At 42.5% G+C, this 21,540-nt stretch overlaps 1 protein-coding gene across 1 annotated transcript in view; it reads right to left on the reverse strand.

The window, feature by feature from the left end:
* The window catches only part of BTC (betacellulin), a 58,424-nt gene that overhangs the window by 7,187 nt on the left and 29,697 nt on the right, over positions 1–21,540 (reverse strand). Inside the window, exon 3 of the mRNA XM_053583221.1 lies at positions 2,679–2,796. Within this exon, the coding sequence (XP_053439196.1) occupies positions 2,679–2,796 (118 nt within the window). The remainder of the gene's footprint in view (positions 1–2,678; positions 2,797–21,540) is intronic.

Consider the following 21,540-nt stretch of genomic DNA (forward strand, 5'->3'; position numbering starts at 1 on the left):
TATCTCCCATGTTAGAGAGGGAGAGGCAGAGGAAGCAAAAGTCTATAATTGTTTATTAAATGGTGAATAAATGGGTTTTATTACATAAACATCATATAAAATAAAACTTAATTTTTAAAGGTGTTCATGAGCCTTGAGGGCACTCCCAAATCAGGCTTTGGGATCGCTGTTACAAAACAACTACCAGACACTGTTCTGGGAGATTTATAAGCATTAACCAGATTGTTATAACAACCTCTGAGGCATAAAGAAGCTTCGGGAATGGGGCCTGGATTTAAATGCAGGAGGTCTGGCCCGCAAATTCACACTCTTAAGAGCAGCTAAATGAAATTTCTGCATATACAAATAAAATTATGTATCTGAAAAAAATTATCTTTATTTCAAGAAAATACTGAGGAGACTAATAGGGGATTCGAATTATTTGAAACAACTCATTTTTCACGTGAAAACAAGAGTCCACAGAGTCCTATGATCTCAAGCAAAAGGAGACATTTCTGGTTTCACAAGATAGCATTGTCACCACTGACAAGACATTTTTGCGTGAATCTGTGCTACACTGAGCCACCTGCAAGCTCAGTCCCAGCCTAAATATCTACCATCATACCAATAGTGCAATTATGGAACACTTACTCCGTGCCTGGTACCATAAGTGGTTTAGTATTTATTATTTTGCTTACTCTTTAACACTTGAGAAGAACATATTGTTATTCCCTTTTATAGACGATAGAACTGAGGCTTGGGAAAATCAAATGACTCACCATTGACACTGCTTACATATAATTGGTGTAAAGAAATTTTACCTTATTTCTATCTGACTTAAAAATCTATGCCCTATTTTCCATATCACCTGCCTGTCATTTTTTTTGTATCATTCCACTACTAAGAAACTGCCCCTGGTGCTGAGGGAGGCCTTGGCTTGGAAACGCGTAATGGCATATTTAACTGGACTGTCATAGGAGCACCGACTGAGCATCCCCCGGTCATTTCCTACACACCTAGTGGACTCGGGGGCTGTCTGGCCGTGGACACAAACACAGATAAGCCACCAGCTGTGTTCTCTAGGAGCTCACGGTCACAGAGGGCACATTCCAAGAGACCAATAGTTGTGCTCCAGCGGGTCACAGTTTTCACAGAAGTGTGACCTGATACCAGGAAAGGGACCTGTCACTCAGGCTGGGTGTGCACCGGGGCGGAGGGAGGCGCGGGACAGGTCGGGGGAGCTGGCTGCAGGTGCGTCTCCCACCACCAGTGAGAAGGAGCCTCCCGCTGTGCAAAGGGAGCACATGAGCGGGAAAGTAGGATTTCAAAGGAACATTCGGGAAGATGGTGAGAGACAGAGTTAAAAAGTTAAGGCAAGATCAGAAGCACTGTGGGAGCCACGAAAACAGTTTTAACTTCAAACTGAGGGAGACAAGCCGGTGCGAGGCAGATGGATTCCCCACCGCGGTTTTCACCTTAGACGGCAGTACGTCTGCCCACAGAGGGACCAATCAGAAAAATGTGCTACTGGGTTAAAGAGCATTAACACTTTCAAAACTTAATACAGAGAGTGCTTCTCAAAAGTGTACACATTTTAAGAGAAGAAAAAAACTATTCAAATTTTAATAATAGCTACTGAAAACAAAAGATGAACAAAATCACTGAGCTCCTCTTGTAATTGCAGAAGTCAAACATGACTTGAGTATTACAGATTTAATGCAGTTACTTTCTTTCCTAAAATGTGCATACATTTGGTTGGCATCATCTGTGTAAATTCCCAACCCAGTGAGCAATTAAATAAATTTTTTTTAAAAAGCTGTTCTGTTCTCCATTCCTACACATGCACTTTTCCCTATTATCTTGCGTTAGCAATTTTTATCCTGCTCTTAGTATTATCCATGCATATTGCTTTCTAAAATTAATTATAATTAAATTTCAAAAAAGCTCATGACTTAAATTTTCCACAGAGTTTGGAATCACTGCTCTGAGATACTTACAAAAAAAATGTGTACTGGGGAAGTGTTCAGAAGAACATAAACATTCTGTGAACTTCAGCTCAAAATTGTACTTAAAGAATCATCTTTCTTTTCTCTGAGTACAAGTACCAGATGGCACTTCAGAGATAACCTATCTTTAGGGGAAAAAAGATATATACATATTACAAAGGTGCAAAAAGCCTTGAGTGCACCTGAGTAAAATTAAACTTGGACTCTTAACTACAAAAAATTGGAAAGAGAAATTTTATCCCAGTTCCTTACAGTAGTGAGCAGGCTTTGCTAACCTCCATTTATAAATAAAACTGGCTATTGATCCAGCAGGAGTATCTTCTTCTTTACACTAATTACCAACCACCTAACACTGGCCAGAAGCATTCATTTCTACTCAAACCACCCAGAGACCATCTGAGCCAAAATGCATCCTTAGTGCTGGACAAAGTCAGTTCTGTTTGTGCAGAGAAGCAGAGGACACAGCCCAGTCTGGACGTGGACCTGGATTCTCACATGCTCATATTTCAGGAGGAAAGTTTGCGTCAGTCTCTCCATAAGTGGCTGCTGAACAGCCCCTAAATGCACACTGGGTGCAGGGCCGGGCGGAACTGCCTCTGGACAGATGGCACGGTGGTCAGACTGCCCAGCCCCTCCACACCCCGGCGTGAGACTCCACACCCCCTCTGCTTGCTGGCAGGGAGCCCCACTTACACGCAGGAGGGCGTCTGCTCGGCCACCACGAAGCGGCATCTCCCTTTGATACAATAATGCTTGTACTGCCTGGGGCACCGGGAAAAGTGGCCTTTCCGCTTTGGTAGTGGGGTGGTCGCTGGAAAATGAGAAGAGGGTGATACATCAGCTCACTTTAAATGCCCATCCGTAGGTAGAGTCTGCCTCCTCGCCTGCCGCTGGCTTTCTGTAGGGATTCTCCAACCTCTCATTTTTTCTCTTCTCTCCACCCTGGGATAAAAGTCAGACTTTTGTGGCCTCCAAAGAGCTCTAGGGTTTGGGTTATGGGGATTATGGCAGGAATGTTTCATACTTTAATTAAGATGTATTTGTTTCCAACATAAAATTTTCAGACCTTCTACGTCGCTGGGAGGGGAATACGTGGGTATGTTAAGAAAGAAGCCTTCCCTTCCATGAAGCTCACCAGAGCCACGCGAGGGAAGGTTTGGGGTTTTGATTCCCACTGTTGTTGTTACGTAACCTCAACACTTTTATAGCATTTCCTGAGTGCTACATGTTGGTCCACTTACTCATAGATTATCTCATTTTGTGCTCACGGCAGCCCTGCCAGGTAAACACATTCTAATCTCCAACTTGGATAAGCACAGCACAACGCGTGGAGGTCAAGTCAGCTTCCAAGATCACACAGCTGGGAAGGGACAGGACTGGGACCCAGGCCCAGGCACGCTGCCGTGATGCCGCTCCTGATGGCCACACTCTGCATTCTGTCCAGCCAGCTGCTCACAGGGGCCTGTCACCTGCTCTCTGCCTGGTGCACCCTGAGGCCACACCTGCCCTGTGGGAAGCTGTGCCTCTCTTTGGCCCATGGATGCCTTTTCTTGCTCTCAGGGAGGAGGAAGACACTGGAAAAGTCATGTCGAATTCCAGTCCTGAGCGGACTTCCTTGTCTCACCTTTTGAGGGCCTTAACTGCCTGATTTTCAACTGAGTACAGTAACATGTGACCATTTCCCCATCGGTGACATGTAAAAAGTTTTAATAAGTAACAATTGTCAAGAGAGGCAGCATAGAAACACTAACTAGCTGTCTCATCTGTTCATTTACAACTCTGTGTCTATACCCAGAGAAAACAACTAACAAGCCTGTGCCAGTCCAGGGTCAAACTTCCCATATTCCTGGTGTAACCATCAGTTTACATGATTCAAATGCCTGGGGAGCCGAGAAGACCAGGCCAGGTGCACTGTAGACGGGCATTCCACACTAGGCGTGGTGTAACACTGGCATCCTAACCACATGGATAGTCCTTTTATCCACAGCAGTGACAACTAAGCTTCCTAATTAACATTGTGAAATGGGTGCATAGAATTGCCCAGGGCCACCGGAGAGAAGCATCTCAAAGGACGTGGGATGGTCTACACACCACAAATTTCTGTGGTGCCAGGTCACAGCGCAGTTTCGGAAGATGCCAGAAGGGTACTGAGGGACTGGCTGGCCTGGTTTTGCTGGTGACATGATCACCACGCATGCAAACCGCTTCTACCCCATGCCAGGTATTTGTCCCCTGTGATGGCTGTGAACAGAAGCCACTCAATGGACTCACATCAGAAGGACTGAAATGTCTCCCAGAAATAACAGCAAAATGTGTCAAAGGCAAAGATCTGTGTATTCTGACAAATAAATTAAGTTAACTTCCATTTGTTGAGTGTTCTTTATGCCCGGAGCCCTGGAATAAACACTGGAAAGCATCAGGGAAATAAAGATTGCCCTATCTAACCATCTAAATTGGCATAATAGGATGAATTAAAAACAATAGTGAGCAACCAGCCACTAAAAACAACCACAGTCACCAGGTAACAGCTGTAGTACCTGGAAACAGCAAAAGGAACCCTGGACTAGGAGGAAGGACATTTGTGCTTAACCTTGGACTCTGCCTTTCAGGAGCTGCATGGATCTGAGCTGATTACTGTCTGAACCTTTGTTTCCTCACCTGGACACTGAAGAGGATAACATCTACCTTGAAGGGCTGTTAAGTGGTGCAAATAGAACACATATGTGGAAGTTCTTAGCAAAGTTCCTGGGAGAGTAAGGTTCCCAGCAAATGGATTGATTCTAGACTTCTGGAAATCTTGGCAGTCCTAAAATCCATCTTATTAAAGTATGAAGAGTGTTTACCTAATCAAAGAAAAAAATTCTGAGAAGTGTAGATATTAGGAAGAGGTAAGAAAGCAGTTAAGTGGCAGAGACCATCAAGGACAGGGACACAGGGTCAGGAGGGCACAGGCCCAGTGCAGAGAAGAGGGGGATTCACCTGCAACAGAAGGGCCATGGAGGGGTAGCTGAGGACGCTGTGCACCTAACCCAGCATCCTCAGAGGTCTGTAGGCTCAAGTGTTTACACTTGTACCACAAGGCAGGAGAGAGCTGAGGATGTTTCTTACACATGAAATTAAATGGTGTGTATGAAAGCACTTTGCATTACAAAATGTTCGACCCCCATATTGGATGGGAATACAGACTGGATTAGAACAGGGAGACGTGGGACATGAGCACCACGGCATGCCTGAGCCCCGCAAACATGCGTGATGTGGGCCGAGCTGGGAGAGTAGAAGGCAAGGACATGAACGCAGCCAGATGTAAGGACGGATCTGGCCTTTCCTGCTTTGCAAACCATCCCTGCCTTTAAACATAAATCACTTGGCTGCACCCCCAACCTTCACTAATTCCTCTAGTTGCCGTGCCCCTTTAAGTGTACCCATACTTTTAATGAACTCCACACAGAGTGCGATACTGAAAAGTAAATTAGCCAGCAGCTGCTGGCAGCGGTGATTGGGTCGGCCTCAGTTCATCCAAGCAGCACACATCCGTCCAGGGGAGCATTGCCGGGTCCTCTTGTGATGGCTCACAAAGCTCCCTCCTTTGCCAAATAAGCACACTCTTCAGTACTCCCAGTGTTGTTTAGATTTAAAAACCTTTCCATGCCACCAGGCAGAAAATGCCCAGTAGTTTCTCTATGGAAATTTAAAAGCTGAAAGAAAAATAAATCTCACATACCATCACCAAAAAACCTCCACAAAATAACAGGTGGGCTTGTTTCCTAGTCTCTTGTGGACTTGGGAAGCTTATCAGCATTCTCCCTCCAGAGCTGCAGCAGTATTTTCACCCCGTATTCATCAAGGTCACATCATCTAAAAACTGAAACCTAACATTCTCTGCCCATTGCTGATGTTATAGAGCAAGCAGGGGGAAAAAATCCACCCTTCCACTCCAGAGATGTTTATTAGGAAGAAGGAAAAGTCAATTGTATGAGAAAGAATGATCAGTCCCAAGGGTTGTGTTTCTCTATTGAGAAGTGAAAGACAAAGTCTTGGAAATGTAACAGCCAGGAAGATTTCCCTGATCCTGGGAGTGGTAGGATTTAATTGATTTTTTTCCCTCCCACCTTACCCTTTTCCAACCCACATTCCCAGAACTAACACAATCCCCTGGGGGTGAAGACTGTCCAGGAATTTCACCAGGAAACTTCATCTACTAGTGGGCCGGGCCACAACACAACCTCTCACATGGAGGGCCGCCATAGGTAACAGATCTCGATCTCTTCACAGGACACTGTAGTCCAAAAATTCTAGAAGCCAATTAAACGAGAACCCATCAGGGTTACTGCAGGACAGTGTATGTAAAAAACTAATTCCAAGAGTTTGCAAAAGGGATTGAAAAGAAGGACATGCTTCTTAGATCAAATTGGCAATTAGGTGAGGAGCAGTCATCCAGCGTGGGCCGGAAGGATGGTTAGACGAGGAGTGGTCATCCAGGATGGGCTGGGAGGATGATTAGACCAGCAGTGGCCATCCAAGCATGGGCTGGGAGGATGGTTAGATGAGGAGTGATCATACAGCATGGGCCAGAAGGATGGTTAGATGAGCAGTGGTCATCCAGTGTGGGCCAGGAGGATGGTTAGACGAGGAGTGGTCATCCAGTGTGGGCCATGAGGATGGTTAGAGGAGCAGTGGTCATCCAGCGTGGGCCAGGAGGATGGTTAGATCAGGAATGGTCATCCAGTGTGGGTCAGGAGGATGGTTAGATGAAGAATGGTCATCCAGTGTGGGCTGGGAGGATGGTTAGATGAGGAATGGTCATCCAGTGTGGGCTGGGAGGATGGTTAGATGGGGAGTGGTCATCCAGCGTGGGCCGGGAGGATGGTTAGACAAGGAGTGGTCATCCAGAGTGGGCCGGGAGGATGGTTAGATGAAGAATGGTCATCCAATGTGGGCTGGGAGGATGGTTAGATGAGGAATGGTCATCCAGTGTGGGCTGGGAGGATGATTAGATGAGCAGAGGTCATCCAGCATGGGCCAGGAGGATGGTTAGACAAGGAGTGGTCATCCAGCGTGGGCTGGGAGGATGGTTAGATGAGCCATGGTCACCCAGCATAGGCCAGGAGATGGTTAAATGATCAGTGGTCATCCAGTGTGGGCTGGGAGGATGGTTAGATGAGCAGTGATCATCTAGCGTGGGCCGGGAGGATGGTTAGATGAGCAGTGATCATCTAGCATGGGCCAGGAGGATGATTAGATGAGGAGTGGTCATCCAGCATGGGCCAGGAGGATGGTTAGATGAGGAATGGTCATCCAGTGTGGGCTGGGAGGATGGTTAGATGAGGAGTGGTCATCCAGCGTGGGCCAGGAGGATGGTTAGATGAAGAATGGTCATCCAGCGTGGGCCAGGAGGATGGTTAGATGAAGAATGGTTATCCAGGGGAGGGAGACAAGATGGTGGACTGAAGCCAGCTTTCAACAGAGGCTCCCGTCCAGAAGGAGAGTTAAAGGACAGGAATTTAGTAGGTGTCCTGGTGGACTTGAGCCTCACCAAGAGAGAAGGTTGAAGAACGTACATCAACACCACTGAGGCAAGCTGTGATCACAAGGACGCAAACAAAAGGTACAAAATCCACCACCAGGCGGACGGGAGTCCCCCTCCCCCATGAGACCAGCTCAAGAGCCCCACAATTGAACAAGTGGGCAGAAATTAAAGGCCCTCCCACTACACTCCAGGGAGAGACCTTCTAAAAACTGGACCTACCTCCCCTACTAGGTGCCGTGGCGTTCTCCTGCCGGACATAGGGCTGAATAAAACTTTGGGAATCCTTTGCCGGCAAACCTGAATCCCCGGCGCTCCCCTCCCGCCCACTGAGGTCTAGAGGCCTGTCCCCCAGGAATTCGGATCCTTGGGTGATTTCTCAAGGGGAGTGGACAGTCTCCGAGTTGCGACTGGTCAGCATTGACTCTGAGGCGCGCGAGTGAGGAGAGGGCACCGGGCTGAAGGGGAGTCACGCCTTGGCGGCACTTCCCTGCGGTGCAGTGCACCAACCCTCCCCGGGCAACATTACGGGGCACAAGACTGAATAAGACTCTAGCTTCCCCGCTGAGAGCTGAGAGCCCCTACTCTCACTCGGGGTCTGAGGGACTATCCCCCCGGAGTTCGGCTCCTTGGGTGATTTCTCGAGGGGAGTGCACAGTGCCTGAGCTGCGTCAGGTCAGCGCTGACTCTGGGACACGTGAGCGAGGAGAGGGCACTCTGCTGAGGGGAAATCAAGCATTGGCGGCACTTCCCTGCGGTGCAGTGCAGGAGACCTCCCCGGGCCGTAGTGTTGCGTAAAACTGAATGAAACTCTAGCTTCCCCCCCCCACTCCCAATCGGGGTCTGGGGGCCCATCCCCCAACAGTTCTGATTCTTGGGGGATCCCTTGAGGAGTGTGGACCCAGCACAAACTGCGGCTGCTCAGTGCTGACTCTGGGGCGTGGGACAGAGGAGAAAAGGGTCGCCTGAGTGCCCACACCAGAGCAGCAGTTCCCCGGAGGTAGATCAACAGCCGTTTTTTCTTTAACGGCAGAACGCTCACTTCTGGATATTCTGAGGCCACACCCCCTGTCTCCCTGGGCAACCAGAGGAGGCCACTGGTGAGCGGGGGATTTCCTAACACGGCTCACAAACCCGGGAAGCTTCCAGGGCGGGGCCGACCCAGAGAGGTGTTCGAACGCAAATCTCCAGTAGCAAAGACATTTGAACTCAAAACAGCCCGTCTTCTGTAGGCGATTTCGACAGGAACAGAGACGGAACCCCTCAAAGTTGTCTGTTCTGTTCTGTTCTGTTCTGTTCTGTTAGCAGCATCCATCAGGGACGGGGCTAAGCCTGAGTGAACACCTCCTTCCCATCACCTGCATCAAACACTCAAAGATGTCAGGCCCCATCTCCTCCTGCTAGATAGTGGCAGTCTGCGGGGGCCTGGCAGACTTCCTTGTGATTCAGGCAGGTGCAAACCCCTGGAGTGTCTGTTCACTGCAGGCAACTGGGTTAGCCATCTGCAGAGATACCAGTGACTGGGTCCGACGGAGGGGCAAAGTGGGGAAGGAGACGTCAACCTTCCTAGACTGCTCTGTTTGCTGGGTGGGTCCTCCTGACTCCACGCTGCACTGGGGTGAGCCGTGTCAGAGGAGTCACCAGGCCCCTGTGATCCAGTTCCCAGAGACCTCTTGAACTCTCCCACCCGAGACAAGTGCCAATTGAGACAGTGGATTTGGACCTTTTGAACTGGGCTAATAGACTGAGGACTTCTCAGGCGGTGCCCTGGGTGTGCGATTGTAGGAAGGTTTGATTCTCCTTTTCCAACTGGGGCCAGAGGTGGGCAGGCGGGGTGACTTAATTGCTGATTTTTCCACACAGCTGAGACTTCAAGCCAGAGTAGAAGTTGCAATAGGATCGAACAGAAACCAGCTGAAAGCAAGACAGAACCACTTTGCTCCACCACACCAGACAGGGCCCCAGTTTCTCAGGCCACAACACTGTACGGGCCCTCGATAAAACCCCAGGGGAAAAACCAAAGGGAGTAAAATAACCATGGGGCGGAATCAGCGGAAAAACTCTGGTAACATGAATAACCAGAATAGATCAACCCCCCCAAGAAAAGATACGGCAGATGTGATTGAAGATCCCATTCATAAACAACTGGCTGAAATGTCAGAAATCGAATTCAGAATTTGGATTGCAGACAAGATTAATAAAATGGAATTAGGAATTCGAGGAGAAATTCAAAAATTGTCTCAAGAATTTAACGAATTTAAAGACAAAACCACCAAAGACTTAGACACACTGAAGCAAGAACTTACAGCCCTCAAAGATATGAAAAATACAGTAGAATCCCTCAGTAACAGAATGGAGCAAGCAGAAGAAAGGATTTCTGACATTGAAGATAAAGTCTTTGAACGCTCCCAATCTCTCAAAGAGGAAGAGAAATGGAGAGCAAAAACGGATCACTCACTCAGAGAACTCTCAGATAATTCGAAAAAAAGCAACATAAGGATTATAGGAATTTCTGAGAATGATGAAGTCGCCTCCAAGGGCACAGAGGCCCTTCTGCATGAAATTATGAAAGAAAATTTTCCAGACACGCCTAGAGAATCTGAAATTCAGATAGCAGACAGCTTCAGAACCCCAGCACGATTCAACCCCAATAAGTCATCCCCCAGACATATCATAATTAGCTTCACTAAAGTTAACATGAAAGAGAAGATTCTCAAAGCAGCCCGGCGAAAGAAAACTATAACGTACAAAGGTAAGAATATTAGAATAACTGCAGATCTCTCTGCTGAAACTTTTCAAGCAAGAAGAGGCTGGTCATCAACTTTTAATCTCCTAAAACAAAAAAACTTTCAACCCAGGATCTTGTATCCAGCTAAACTGAGTTTCATCTATGATGGAGAAATTAAATACTTCAATGACATTCATATGTTGAAAAAATTTGCCATAAGTAAACCAGCTCTTCAGGATGTTCTCAGACCTATCCTCCACAATGACCAACCCAATCCTATACCACAAAAGTAAACTCACTCAGAAACTTCAGATCAAACTCCAACTTCCACACTGGCAAAAGGATTAAAAATGTCCACTGGACCTTTGAAAAACTCGATACCCCAAATTCCACCAGACTTATCAATACTCTCCATCAATGTGAATGGCTTAAACTGTCCTCTAAAGAGACATAGGTTAGCTGACTGGATACAAAAACTCAAGCCAGATATTTGTTGCATACAAGAGTCACATCTCAACTTAAAAGACAAATACAGACTCAGGGTGAAAGGATGGTCATCCATATTTCAGGCAAATGGTAATCAGAAAAAAGCAGGTGTTGCAATTTTATTTGCAGATACAGTAGGCTTTAAACCATCAAAAGTAAGGAAGGACAAGAATGGTCACTTCATATTTGTTAAGGGTAATACTCAATATGATGAGATCTCAATTATTAATATCTATGCACCCAACCAGAGTGCACCTCAATTTATAAGAGAAACTCTAACAGACATGAGCAACTTGATTTCCTCCAGCTCCATAATCGTCGGAGATTTCAACACTCCCTTGGCAGTGTTGGATCGATCCTCCAGAAAGAAGCTGAGCAAAGAAATCTTAGATTTAAACCTAACCATCCAATATTTAGATTTAGCAGACATCTACAGAACATTTCATCCCAACAAAACTGAATACACATACTTCTCATCAGTCCACGGAACTTACTCCAAAATTGACCACATTTTAGGTCACAAGTCTAACCTCAGTAAATTTAAAGGAATAGAAATTATTCCATGCATCTTCTCGGACCATCATGGAATAAAACTTGAATTGAGTAACAACAGGAATCTGCATACCCATACAAAAACATGGAAGTTAAATAACCTTATGCTGAATGATAGCTGGGTCAGAGATGAGATTAAGAAAGAAATCGCCAATTTTTTGGAACAAAATGACAATGAAGACACAAACTATCAGAACCTCTGGGACACTGCAAAGGCAGTTCTAAGAGGGAAATTTATAGCACTGCAAGCCTTCCTCAAGAGAACGGAAAGAGAGGAAGTTAACAACTTAATGGGACATCTCATGCAACTGGAAAAGGAAGAACATTCCAACCCCAAACCCAGTAGAAGAAAAGAAATAACAAAAATTAGAGCAGAATTAAATGAAATTGAAAACAAAAGAATAATACAACAGATCAATAAATCAAAAATCTGGTTTTTTGAAAAGGTCAATAAAATAGATAAACCTCTGGCCAACTTAATCAGAAAAAAAAGAGTAAAATCTCTAATATCATCAATCAGAAACAACAAAGACGAAATAACAACAGACTCATCAGAAATCCAAAAAATCCTTAATGAATATTACAAGAAACTTTATTCTCAGAAATATGAAAATCTGAAGGAAATAGACCGATGCTTGGAAGCACGACACCTTCCAAGACTTAACCAGAATCAAGTGGAAATGTTGAATAGACCCATATCAAGTTCAGAAATAGCATCAACTATACAAAACCTCCCTAAAAAGAAAAGCCCGGGACCAGATGGTTTCACGTCAGAATTCTACCAAACCTTTAAAGAGGAATTAGTACCTATATTACTCAACCTGTTCCAAAATGTAGAAAAAGAAGGAAGACTACCCAACACGTTCTATGAAGCAAACATCACCCTGATCCCCAAACCAGGAAAAGACCCAACAAGAAAAGAAAATTATAGACCGATATCACTAATGAATATAGATGCAAAAATATTCAACAAGATCCTAACAAACAGAATCCAGCAACACATCAAACAAATTATACATCATGACCAAGTTGGTTTTATCCCAGGGTCTCAAGGCTGGTTCAATATACGTAAATCTATAAATGTAATTCAGCACATAAACAAATTAAAAAACAAAGACCGTATGATTCTCTCAATTGATGCAGAAAAAGCTTTTGATAATATCCAGCATCCCTTCATGATCAGAACACTCAAGAAAATTGGTCTAGAAGGGACTTTTCTTAAACTGATAGAGGCTATCTACAGCAAACCCACAGCCAATATCATATTGAATGGAGTTAAATTGGAATCATTTCCACTCAGATCAGGAACCAGACAAGGCTGCCCATTGTCTCCATTGCTTTTCAACATTGTAATGGAAGTTTTAGCCACCACAATTAGGGAAGAAAAGGCGATCAAGGGTATCCATATAGGGTCAGAAGAGATCAAACTCTCGCTCTCCGCAGATGATATGATTGTGTATCTGGAAAACACTAGGGACTCTACTACAAAACTCCTAGAAGTGATCAAGGAATACAGCAGCGTCTCAGGTTACAAAATCAACATTCATAAATCGGTAGCCTTTATATACACCAACAACAGTCAAATTGAAAAAGCAGTTAAGGACTCTATCCCATTCACAGTAGTGCCAAAGAAGATGAAATATTTGGGAATTTACCTAACAAAAGACGTGAAAGATCTCTATAAAGAGAACTATGAAACTCTAAGAAAAGAAATAGCTGAAAATGTTAACAAATGGAAAAACATACCATGCTCATGGCTGGGAAGAATCAACATTATCAAAATGTCCATACTACCCAAAGCAATATATAATTTCAATGCACTCCCTATTAAAGCTCCACTGTCATATTTTAAAGATCTTGAAAAAACATTACTTCGTTTTATATGGAATCAGAAAAAACCTCGAATAGCCAAGACATTACTCAGAAATAAAAACAAAACAGGAGGAATCACACTACCAGACCTCAGACTTTACTACAAATCGATAGTGATCAAAACAGCATGGTATTGGCACAAAAACAGAGAAGTAGATATCTGGAACAGAATAGAGAACCAAGAGATGAATCCAGCTACTTACTGCTATTTGATTTTTGACAAGCCAATTAAAAACATTCAGTGGGGAAAAGATTCCCTATTTAACAAATGGTGCTGGGTGAACTGGCTGGCAACCTGCAGAAGACTGAAATTGGACCCACACCTTTCACCATTAACTAAGATAGACTCTCATTGGATTAAAGATTTAAACTTAAAACATGAAACTATAAAAATACTAGAGGAGAATGCAGGGAAAACCCTTGAAGAAATTGGTCTGGGTGAGTATTTCATGAGGAGAACCCCCCGGGCAATTGAAGCAGCTTCAAAAATACACTACTGGGACTTGATCAAACTCAAAAGCTTCTGCACAGCTAAGAACACAGTAAGCAGAGCAAGCAGACAGCCCTCAGAATGGGAGAAGATATTTGCAGGGTATATCTCTGACAAAGGTTTAATAACCAGAATCCACAGAGAACTCAAACGCATCAGCAAGAAAAAAACAAGGGATCCCATTGCAGGCTGGGCAAGGGATTTGAAGAGAAACTTCTCTGAAGAAGACAGGCGCAAGGCCTTCAGACATATGAAAAAATGCTCATCATCTTTAATCATCAGAGAAATGCAAATCAAAACTACTTTGAGATATCATCTAACTCCAATGAGACTAGCCTATATCACAAAATCTCAAGACCAGAGATGTTGGCGTGGATGTGGAGAAAAGGGAACACTTCTGCACTGCTGGTGGGAATGCAAATTAATACATTCCTTTTGGAAAGATTCATGGAGAACACTCAGAGATCTAAAAATAGATCTGCCATTCAATCCTGTAATTCCTCTGCTGGGCATATACCCAGAAGACCAAAAATCACAACATAACAAAGATATTTGTACCAGAATGTTTATTGCAGCCCAATTCATAATAGCTAAGTCATGGAAAAAGCCCAAGTGCCCATCAATCCACGAATGGATTAATAAATTGTGGTATATGTATACCATGGAATACTATGCAGCCTTAAAGAAAGATGGAGGCTTTACCTCTTTCACGTTTACATGGATGGAGCTGGAACATATTCTTCTTAGTAAAGTATCCCAAGAATGGAAGAAAAAGTACCCAATGTACGCAGCCCTACTATGAAACTAATTTGGGACTCTCACATGAAAGCTATAACCCAGCTACAACTTAACAATAGGGGGAAGTGGGAAGGGGGGGTGGGTAGAGGGAGGGGGATCGGTGGGATCACACCTGTGGTGCATCTTACGGGGGTATTTGCGAAACTTGGTAAATGTAGAATGTAAATGTTTTGGCACAGTAACTGAGATAACGCCAGAAAGGCTATGTTAAACACTGTGATAAAAATGTGTCAAATGGTTTATGAAGCGAGTGTATGATGCCCCATGATCATATCAATGTATACAGTTATGATTTAATAAAAAAAAAAAAGAATGGTCATCCAGCATGGGCCAGGAGGATGGTTAGATGAGCAGTGGTCATCCAGCATGGGCCGGGAGGATGGTTAGATGAGGAGTGGTCATCCAGCATAGGCTAGGAGGATGGTTAGATGAGCAGTGGTCATCCAGCATGGGCCGGGAGGATGGTTAGATGAGGAGTGGTCATTCAGCATGGGTCGGGAAGATGGTTAGATGAGAGCCAAGACATTCCCTAGGGCTAGACCTAAGTGGGGGATGCAACAGACACCAAAGGGACTTAGTGTCCATACGGAGTCTGCCTCAGTCTGATGAACACTCTGATTAAACACAGATGGCTCCTTAGTCTCCATCTATATGATTTCCAATCTCAAGACAGAGGAGGCTTTGTTATGCCTGTGTGATTAAAACTCTTCAGAATGGATACATTAGGCTTAATTTTATAAAATTTCACCTATGTAACAGTACCCATTACAAAACCATTGAATGATTTTCTAAATGACATTAATATTATCAACTATTCTGAAGTCAGCTTTAAGGGCAATCTATACTACAATTATTATTCCAATGCCATTTTAAAATATTTATTACAGTGGTCATAATCTCATAATACCTCTAGCCCCATAGGTAGACATAGTTAAATCTCTATGTAACAGATTTAAAGAAGAATGCTAAGGGATGAAATAGGATTCCCATAGGTGTTAACAAGGAGAGAGAGAAAGGAAAACAAATATATGAATTCATCTTCCCACACAAATATTTAACCTAAAAAATGAATAACTAATACGGAAGAGACAGTGTACTTGGTCACAGGGAGCTTGGAGGAAGGTTTCTTCCTAGTCGACAGCAGAGCCCCGGGCCTTGAGATTTTGTGCCTTGGCATCCAGTCATCTTCCCAGGACAGACTTCCTCAATTCATAACCTTCTTAAGCCAAAATGTGCAGAAGGAATTTTTATATTGTTAAAGTTATTCTTTTCGTATCTTACCTACTGTCTCTCTAACTCAGGGAAATGTAAATTTGCAGAGCCCTTGAAGCAATAACAAATCAGAAATGTATCATGATTGAGAATTCCCATTTGTCTGACATCCCTAGAAATTTCCTACGGAACAGTGAAACAGGAGGTTGCATCTCACAGGTGTACTTGTGAAAGCTTTCTGAGCTTCTAGGATTTACTTGTATTTGGGATGGGGAGAGAGAGGCTGGGAGGACCCTGCCAACCCCTTCTGAGCTCACAGGGTGGGCCTTCACTTAGAGCTGCCCCTTTTCATTCTATCTGTTAAAAAGAAAGAAAAAGAATCAGCATGAAACTGTGAGCACATATGAATGTGTTTAAAAAATTTCCTGGCTGGCTAGAGGAAAACAAAGATCAATGGACAGGAGAAAAAAAATTGCTTTCATTTTCAAGAACGGGCTCTGCGTAATTCACGTGTGTATGATTTCTGCTCGGCTGGTTCTCCTCTACTGGTTTGTCTTCACCTCCCTCAACCTCCAAAATTCTGCATCAGGGCCCACTGCTTGGCTGGTTCTCCTCTACTGGTTTGTCCTCACCTCCCTCAACCTCCAAAATTCTGCATCAGGGCCCACTGCTTTCCCAGCCTTTCTCCCCTCTACACTTTCTCCCAGGCCATCTCCCCAAGTCTTCTATCTTTAAGAACATCTTTGGGCAACGATTTCTGTGGTTAGCTTCCATTCCAGCTATCTTCCCTCAATGTCCAACTAACATCTCCCCTGGGGTATTACCTAACTGGAATTTCAATGTAACCCTTCCAAAATAGAATTTTGATTTTTCCCCTTCAAACCTGGTCTTTCCTTATTTTAGAATATAACATCTATTCTTTCTGTTACATAGGCTGAAAGTCTTGGAGTCATCTTGATTTCTTTCTCCTGCTGTACATCCGACCGTTCAGAACGGATGCAGAATCCTCCCACCAGCTCCAGCATCCTGGTCTGAGCCCAACAGCTCTCCAGGTGGGAAGTGGTCGCCATAGCAACACCCCTGACCAGACTCCTTGCCTGTGCCCTCTTAACTATCAATCTGCACACAGAAACTAAATATGCCATTAAAACTCTCCCAGAGTCAAAGCTGAGGCCGTATCATCCTTGGTGTAGTTCGACACGACACCCCCATTACCTCTCCTCCCTCTGTGTTCCGTCCCAGACCCCTTCTCTGACCACTTTGCTCATTGTTGTGTTCCTTGCACCCAGAACCGAGCCAGCTGCCTGGCGTGCTACTACCCTGACTAGTAGCAGAATGAATGAACGCTTCAGTCAAGTCAAGAAAATGACACACTAAAAACAAAGTGCTTACAAGGGGAAATCACATAATCAGTTAGAAACAGGAATGCCCCTCAGGACCCTCTGCTCCACGCCTTCACTTGGTAGGTTCCAAACCCAGTCTGAAGTGACTTTTAACAGTTACACAGCCAACAGAGGATACTTATTCCTGCTCCATGTTAATCTCTCTTTCAAGAACCTACTGTCCTCATCTAGTCTTTACTTTCAAATAATTACCTTTGAGGATTTTTCTCACATTTTGATCTTCCCATATCAGTCTCCTGTGATTAACAATTCACATCCAGATACATTCCCTCCACATTCATTGCCACTATTCTGCTCACTGTGTGATCTTAACAACAAGTCACCTCATCTCTCTGTGCCTCCGTCTCCTCTGCAGGAGGGACAACCGAGGCACCACTGAGGATCAGGTGAATGGATACGTGCAAGACAACTGGCAAGTGGCACAGGGCCTGAGGCTGACAGGTCACAGATGCTATTATTTTTTTTAATGAAAAGTGTAGTTATTAGTGATGATGTGGTTACTGTGTCCTAGGTGCATAAAACTGTAATAAAATAAAATGTCAAAGGAAGGAAGGAAAGAACGGACAAAGGAAAGGAGGAAAATGGCAAGAAAGAAAGGAGGGAAGGAAGGAGAAGGGGAAGGAGCATGGGGAGGAGAGGGAAACTTATTCAAAGAAGTAAACTAATTACAACATGACCATCACATAAGAGTAGCTCATCAGCTTCAGTTCTGAAAAGTCAAACGGAAAAACATTTAACACAATGCATGAGGCGATGCTGTTATCAGCCTGCTAATGTGGATATGCTGCCCACCCTGATCTGATCATTACACATTGTGTAAGGCATCAAACTATCACACCGTGTCCCATAAATATGCACAATTATTGTGTCACTTAAATATAATAAAGTGAAAAATAAAATAATTTTTAAAGAAAGCAGAAGACACAAGAAGAAAAGAGTTCAAAATTCAGAGAAAAGTGTGTGTTTGACTTGGTGAAAAAAAATAATTCCACGTGTTTAGTGATCCTCCAAAATGGAATTGTAAATAAATGTAAAAGCAAAAGAATTATGCAAATAATGCAAAAGTGAGTTTTTAATTTTAAAAAATAAAGATATAGATTATGAACTGTAATTTCTGCACTGTAGGGAAATTGGCTTTTATGCATGAATAACTTAGCCCCATGGCATGCTAGGACTGTGCAGGAGGTAACTCGTCACTCAGCGTAATGGCAGGCATCACAACAGGAAGGTCTTTATCAGTGGGCATAGGTGTTGAAGAAGGAAGTTTTGGTGGTGCTGGAAGCAGAAAGATGCCTGAGATAAAATGGTTTGGAGAGGAAGACTGGGGATTGTTCTGTTAAGGGATTTCCTTAAACACCTCCCCTTTACATTAAAAGGTATTAAGGAGGGATATAAAAACAGCATCTACTTGTAACACAGAAACACAGAGAAAATTTGACCCAATTTGACCCACTGTATAAGACCAGTCCCTGAATACTAGAATAGTTAGCTGTCTTCTCTAATGCACAAATACCAACACAAAGAGCAAAAAAAAAAAACAAAATGAAGAAACAAGTAAATGAGTCTTAAACAAAGGAGCAAGACAAATCAATCTTATTAAAATGGCAATACATAATTTTCTTGACAGAGAATTCAAAATAACCACCATATACTTACTCAGTGAGGACAATGACAATGCATGCATAAAGTAAAAAATTTTAACAAGGAGATAGAAAATATTCTTAAAATAAAATAAATTTTTGAAGCTAAAGAATACCATAACTAGACTAAAAAAATTCCTAAAGGAGTTCCACAGCAGACTCTACTGTGCAGCACAGAAGACCGGCAAACTTGAATCTAGATCACTGAAAATTATACAATCAAAGAAGCAAAAAGAACACACTAACTCAAAAAAGTTAAGAAGTTTACAAGACTTATGAAACACCAGCAGGCAGACCAGTGCCCATAATATTGAGGTCCAAAAGGAAAAAGAGACAGAGAAAAGGGCAGAAAGCTTATTCAAAGAAATGATTGAAAACTTTCAAAATCTAGGGAGGGATGTGGACATCCTGATCCAGAAGGCCCAACAGTTCCCAAGTAACATAAACCCAAAGAACTCCATCCACACTGAGGTACAATTGTAATTAAATTGTTTAAAGTCCAAGATAAGGAGAGAATTTTGAGAGCACTAACAGGAAAATGACTTTTCATGTACAAAAGACTCTTGACCAGTCTGTTAGAGGATTTCTCAGGAGAAACCTTGCAGGCCAGAAAGGAGTGGAATGGTGCACAGTTGTGCTTCACTTAAGGACAGGGGAAATGCATCAGTAGACAATTGCATCACTGTGTAAACATCATAGTGCACACTTACACAAACCTCGATGGTGTCACCTATAAATCTGGGTTAGACAGTACCTCTATGAACCTCTACTGAGGCTATGAACCTATACAGCATGTTTCCGAATTAAATACTGCAAGCAATGATAACACAAAGGAAGGTATTTTTATGTCTAAACATATCTGAATATAGAAAAGATACAGCAAAAATATCACATACAAGATAAAAAATGGGATACCGTATAAGGCACTTACCATGAATGAAATTTGCGGAAGTGGAAGTTGCTCTAGGTGACTTAGTGAGTGCGTGGTGAGTACATGGTGAAGTCCTAAGAAATAACTCTAAACTACTGTAGGCTTTAAAACACTGTACCCTTAGGTTATACTAAATTTATTTCAAAAAGTTATGTTCTTCAATAATAAATCAACCTTAACTTACTATACATTTTTTACTTTATAAAAATTTTTAACTTTTTTAATTTTCTGAGTCTTTTATAATAACACTTAGCTTAAAACCTGACCATATTGTACAGCTCCATAAAAAATATTTTTTCTTTATATCTTAGTCTATAAGCTTTTTTATTTTTATAAATTTTTATTTTTCTTATTTTTAAGATATTTTTGTTAAAATGCTAAGACATAAACATGCACACAGGCCTAGGTCCACACAAAGTCCACACCATCAATGGCACGGTCTTCACCTTCACATCTTGTCCTGCTGGAAGCTCCTCATGGGCGATAACACACATGGAACCATCATCTCCTGTGATAGCAATGCTCTTTTCTAGAATACTTTTTGAGTTACCTGCATGGGGATGTTTTACAATTACTATATATTTTTTTATTTCTAAAGGAGTACACTCTAGGGTGGTGCCTGTGGCTCAAAGGAGTAGGGCTCTGGCCCCATATGCCGGAGGTGGCAGGTTCAAACCCAGCCCCGGTCAAAAACCGCAAAAAAAAAAAGGAGTACAGTCTAACATAATAATAAATTATATAGCATGGCAAATAAATAAACTAATAGCAATTGTTTATTATCATTATCAAGTGTTATGTGTTGTACATAATTTTATTTGCTAGACTTTTTATACAACTAGCAGTATAGTAGGATTGTTTACAACAGTATCGTCACAACCAATGAGTAAATGCATTGTGCTACAATGTTACAATGGCTCAGATGACACTATTAATAGGAAAATTTTCAGCTGCATTTTAATCTTATGTATATGTGGTCTATTGTATATATGGTCTGTCATTGACCAAAACTGTCTTTATGGGGCCCATGACTGAAATATTCAAAGTGCTGAAAGCAAAAACTCTTCCAACCAAAAATAGTATACCCAGAAAAACTGTCCTTCAAAAATGAAAAGAAGATAAATACTTTTCCCTACAAAAAGAAGTTGAAAGATTTCAAAACCAAATCTAACATACAAAAATTGTTAAAAGGAGTTTTTCAAGCTGAAACAAAAGAGTGCTAAATGGTAGTATAAAAGAATATGAAAGTATAAAATTATTCAGTAAAGGTAAATATACTGGCAAATACAGAATCCTATATTATTGCAACTCGAACAAAATAAGGCCATAAATAAAAAAAAAAAAAAGATTAGAGTGAAAGTAAATAGACTAGACACTAGAGAATTATAACTAATAAGAAGATTAAATTTGTAATCAAAAATCTTCACAAAGAAAAGCCCAGGACCAGATGGCTTCCCTGGTGAATTCTGCCAATATTTAAATACTTCATGTCAATACTTTTTAAACACTTCTAAAACACTGAGGATGAGAAAACACTTTCAAAGTCATTTTATAAGGTCAGCATTTCCCTGATACCAAAGCCAAATAAAGACATTACAAGAAAAGAAAACAACAGGCCAATATTCCTCATGAACATAGATGCAAATATTTTCAACAAAATTCCAGAAAATCCAGTCCAAAAGCAAAATAAAAGGATCATACACTATGACCAAGTGGGATTTATCCCTAGAATATAAGGAAGATTCAACATAAAAATAAATCAGTCAATGTGATTAATATAACACATTAACACCAAAAAGGATAAAAATTACATGATCATCCTAAGAGATGCCTGAAAAGCATTTGACAAAATTCAACATCCTTTCACAATCTGCCACCCCGAATTCCTGTGAGAATTTTTTATGAGCCTCTTGGATCATCAG

The sequence above is a fragment of the Nycticebus coucang genome, chromosome 1 (assembly GCF_027406575.1).
Source record: "Nycticebus coucang isolate mNycCou1 chromosome 1, mNycCou1.pri, whole genome shotgun sequence".
In the NCBI taxonomy this organism is placed as follows: Eukaryota; Metazoa; Chordata; class Mammalia; order Primates; family Lorisidae; genus Nycticebus; species Nycticebus coucang.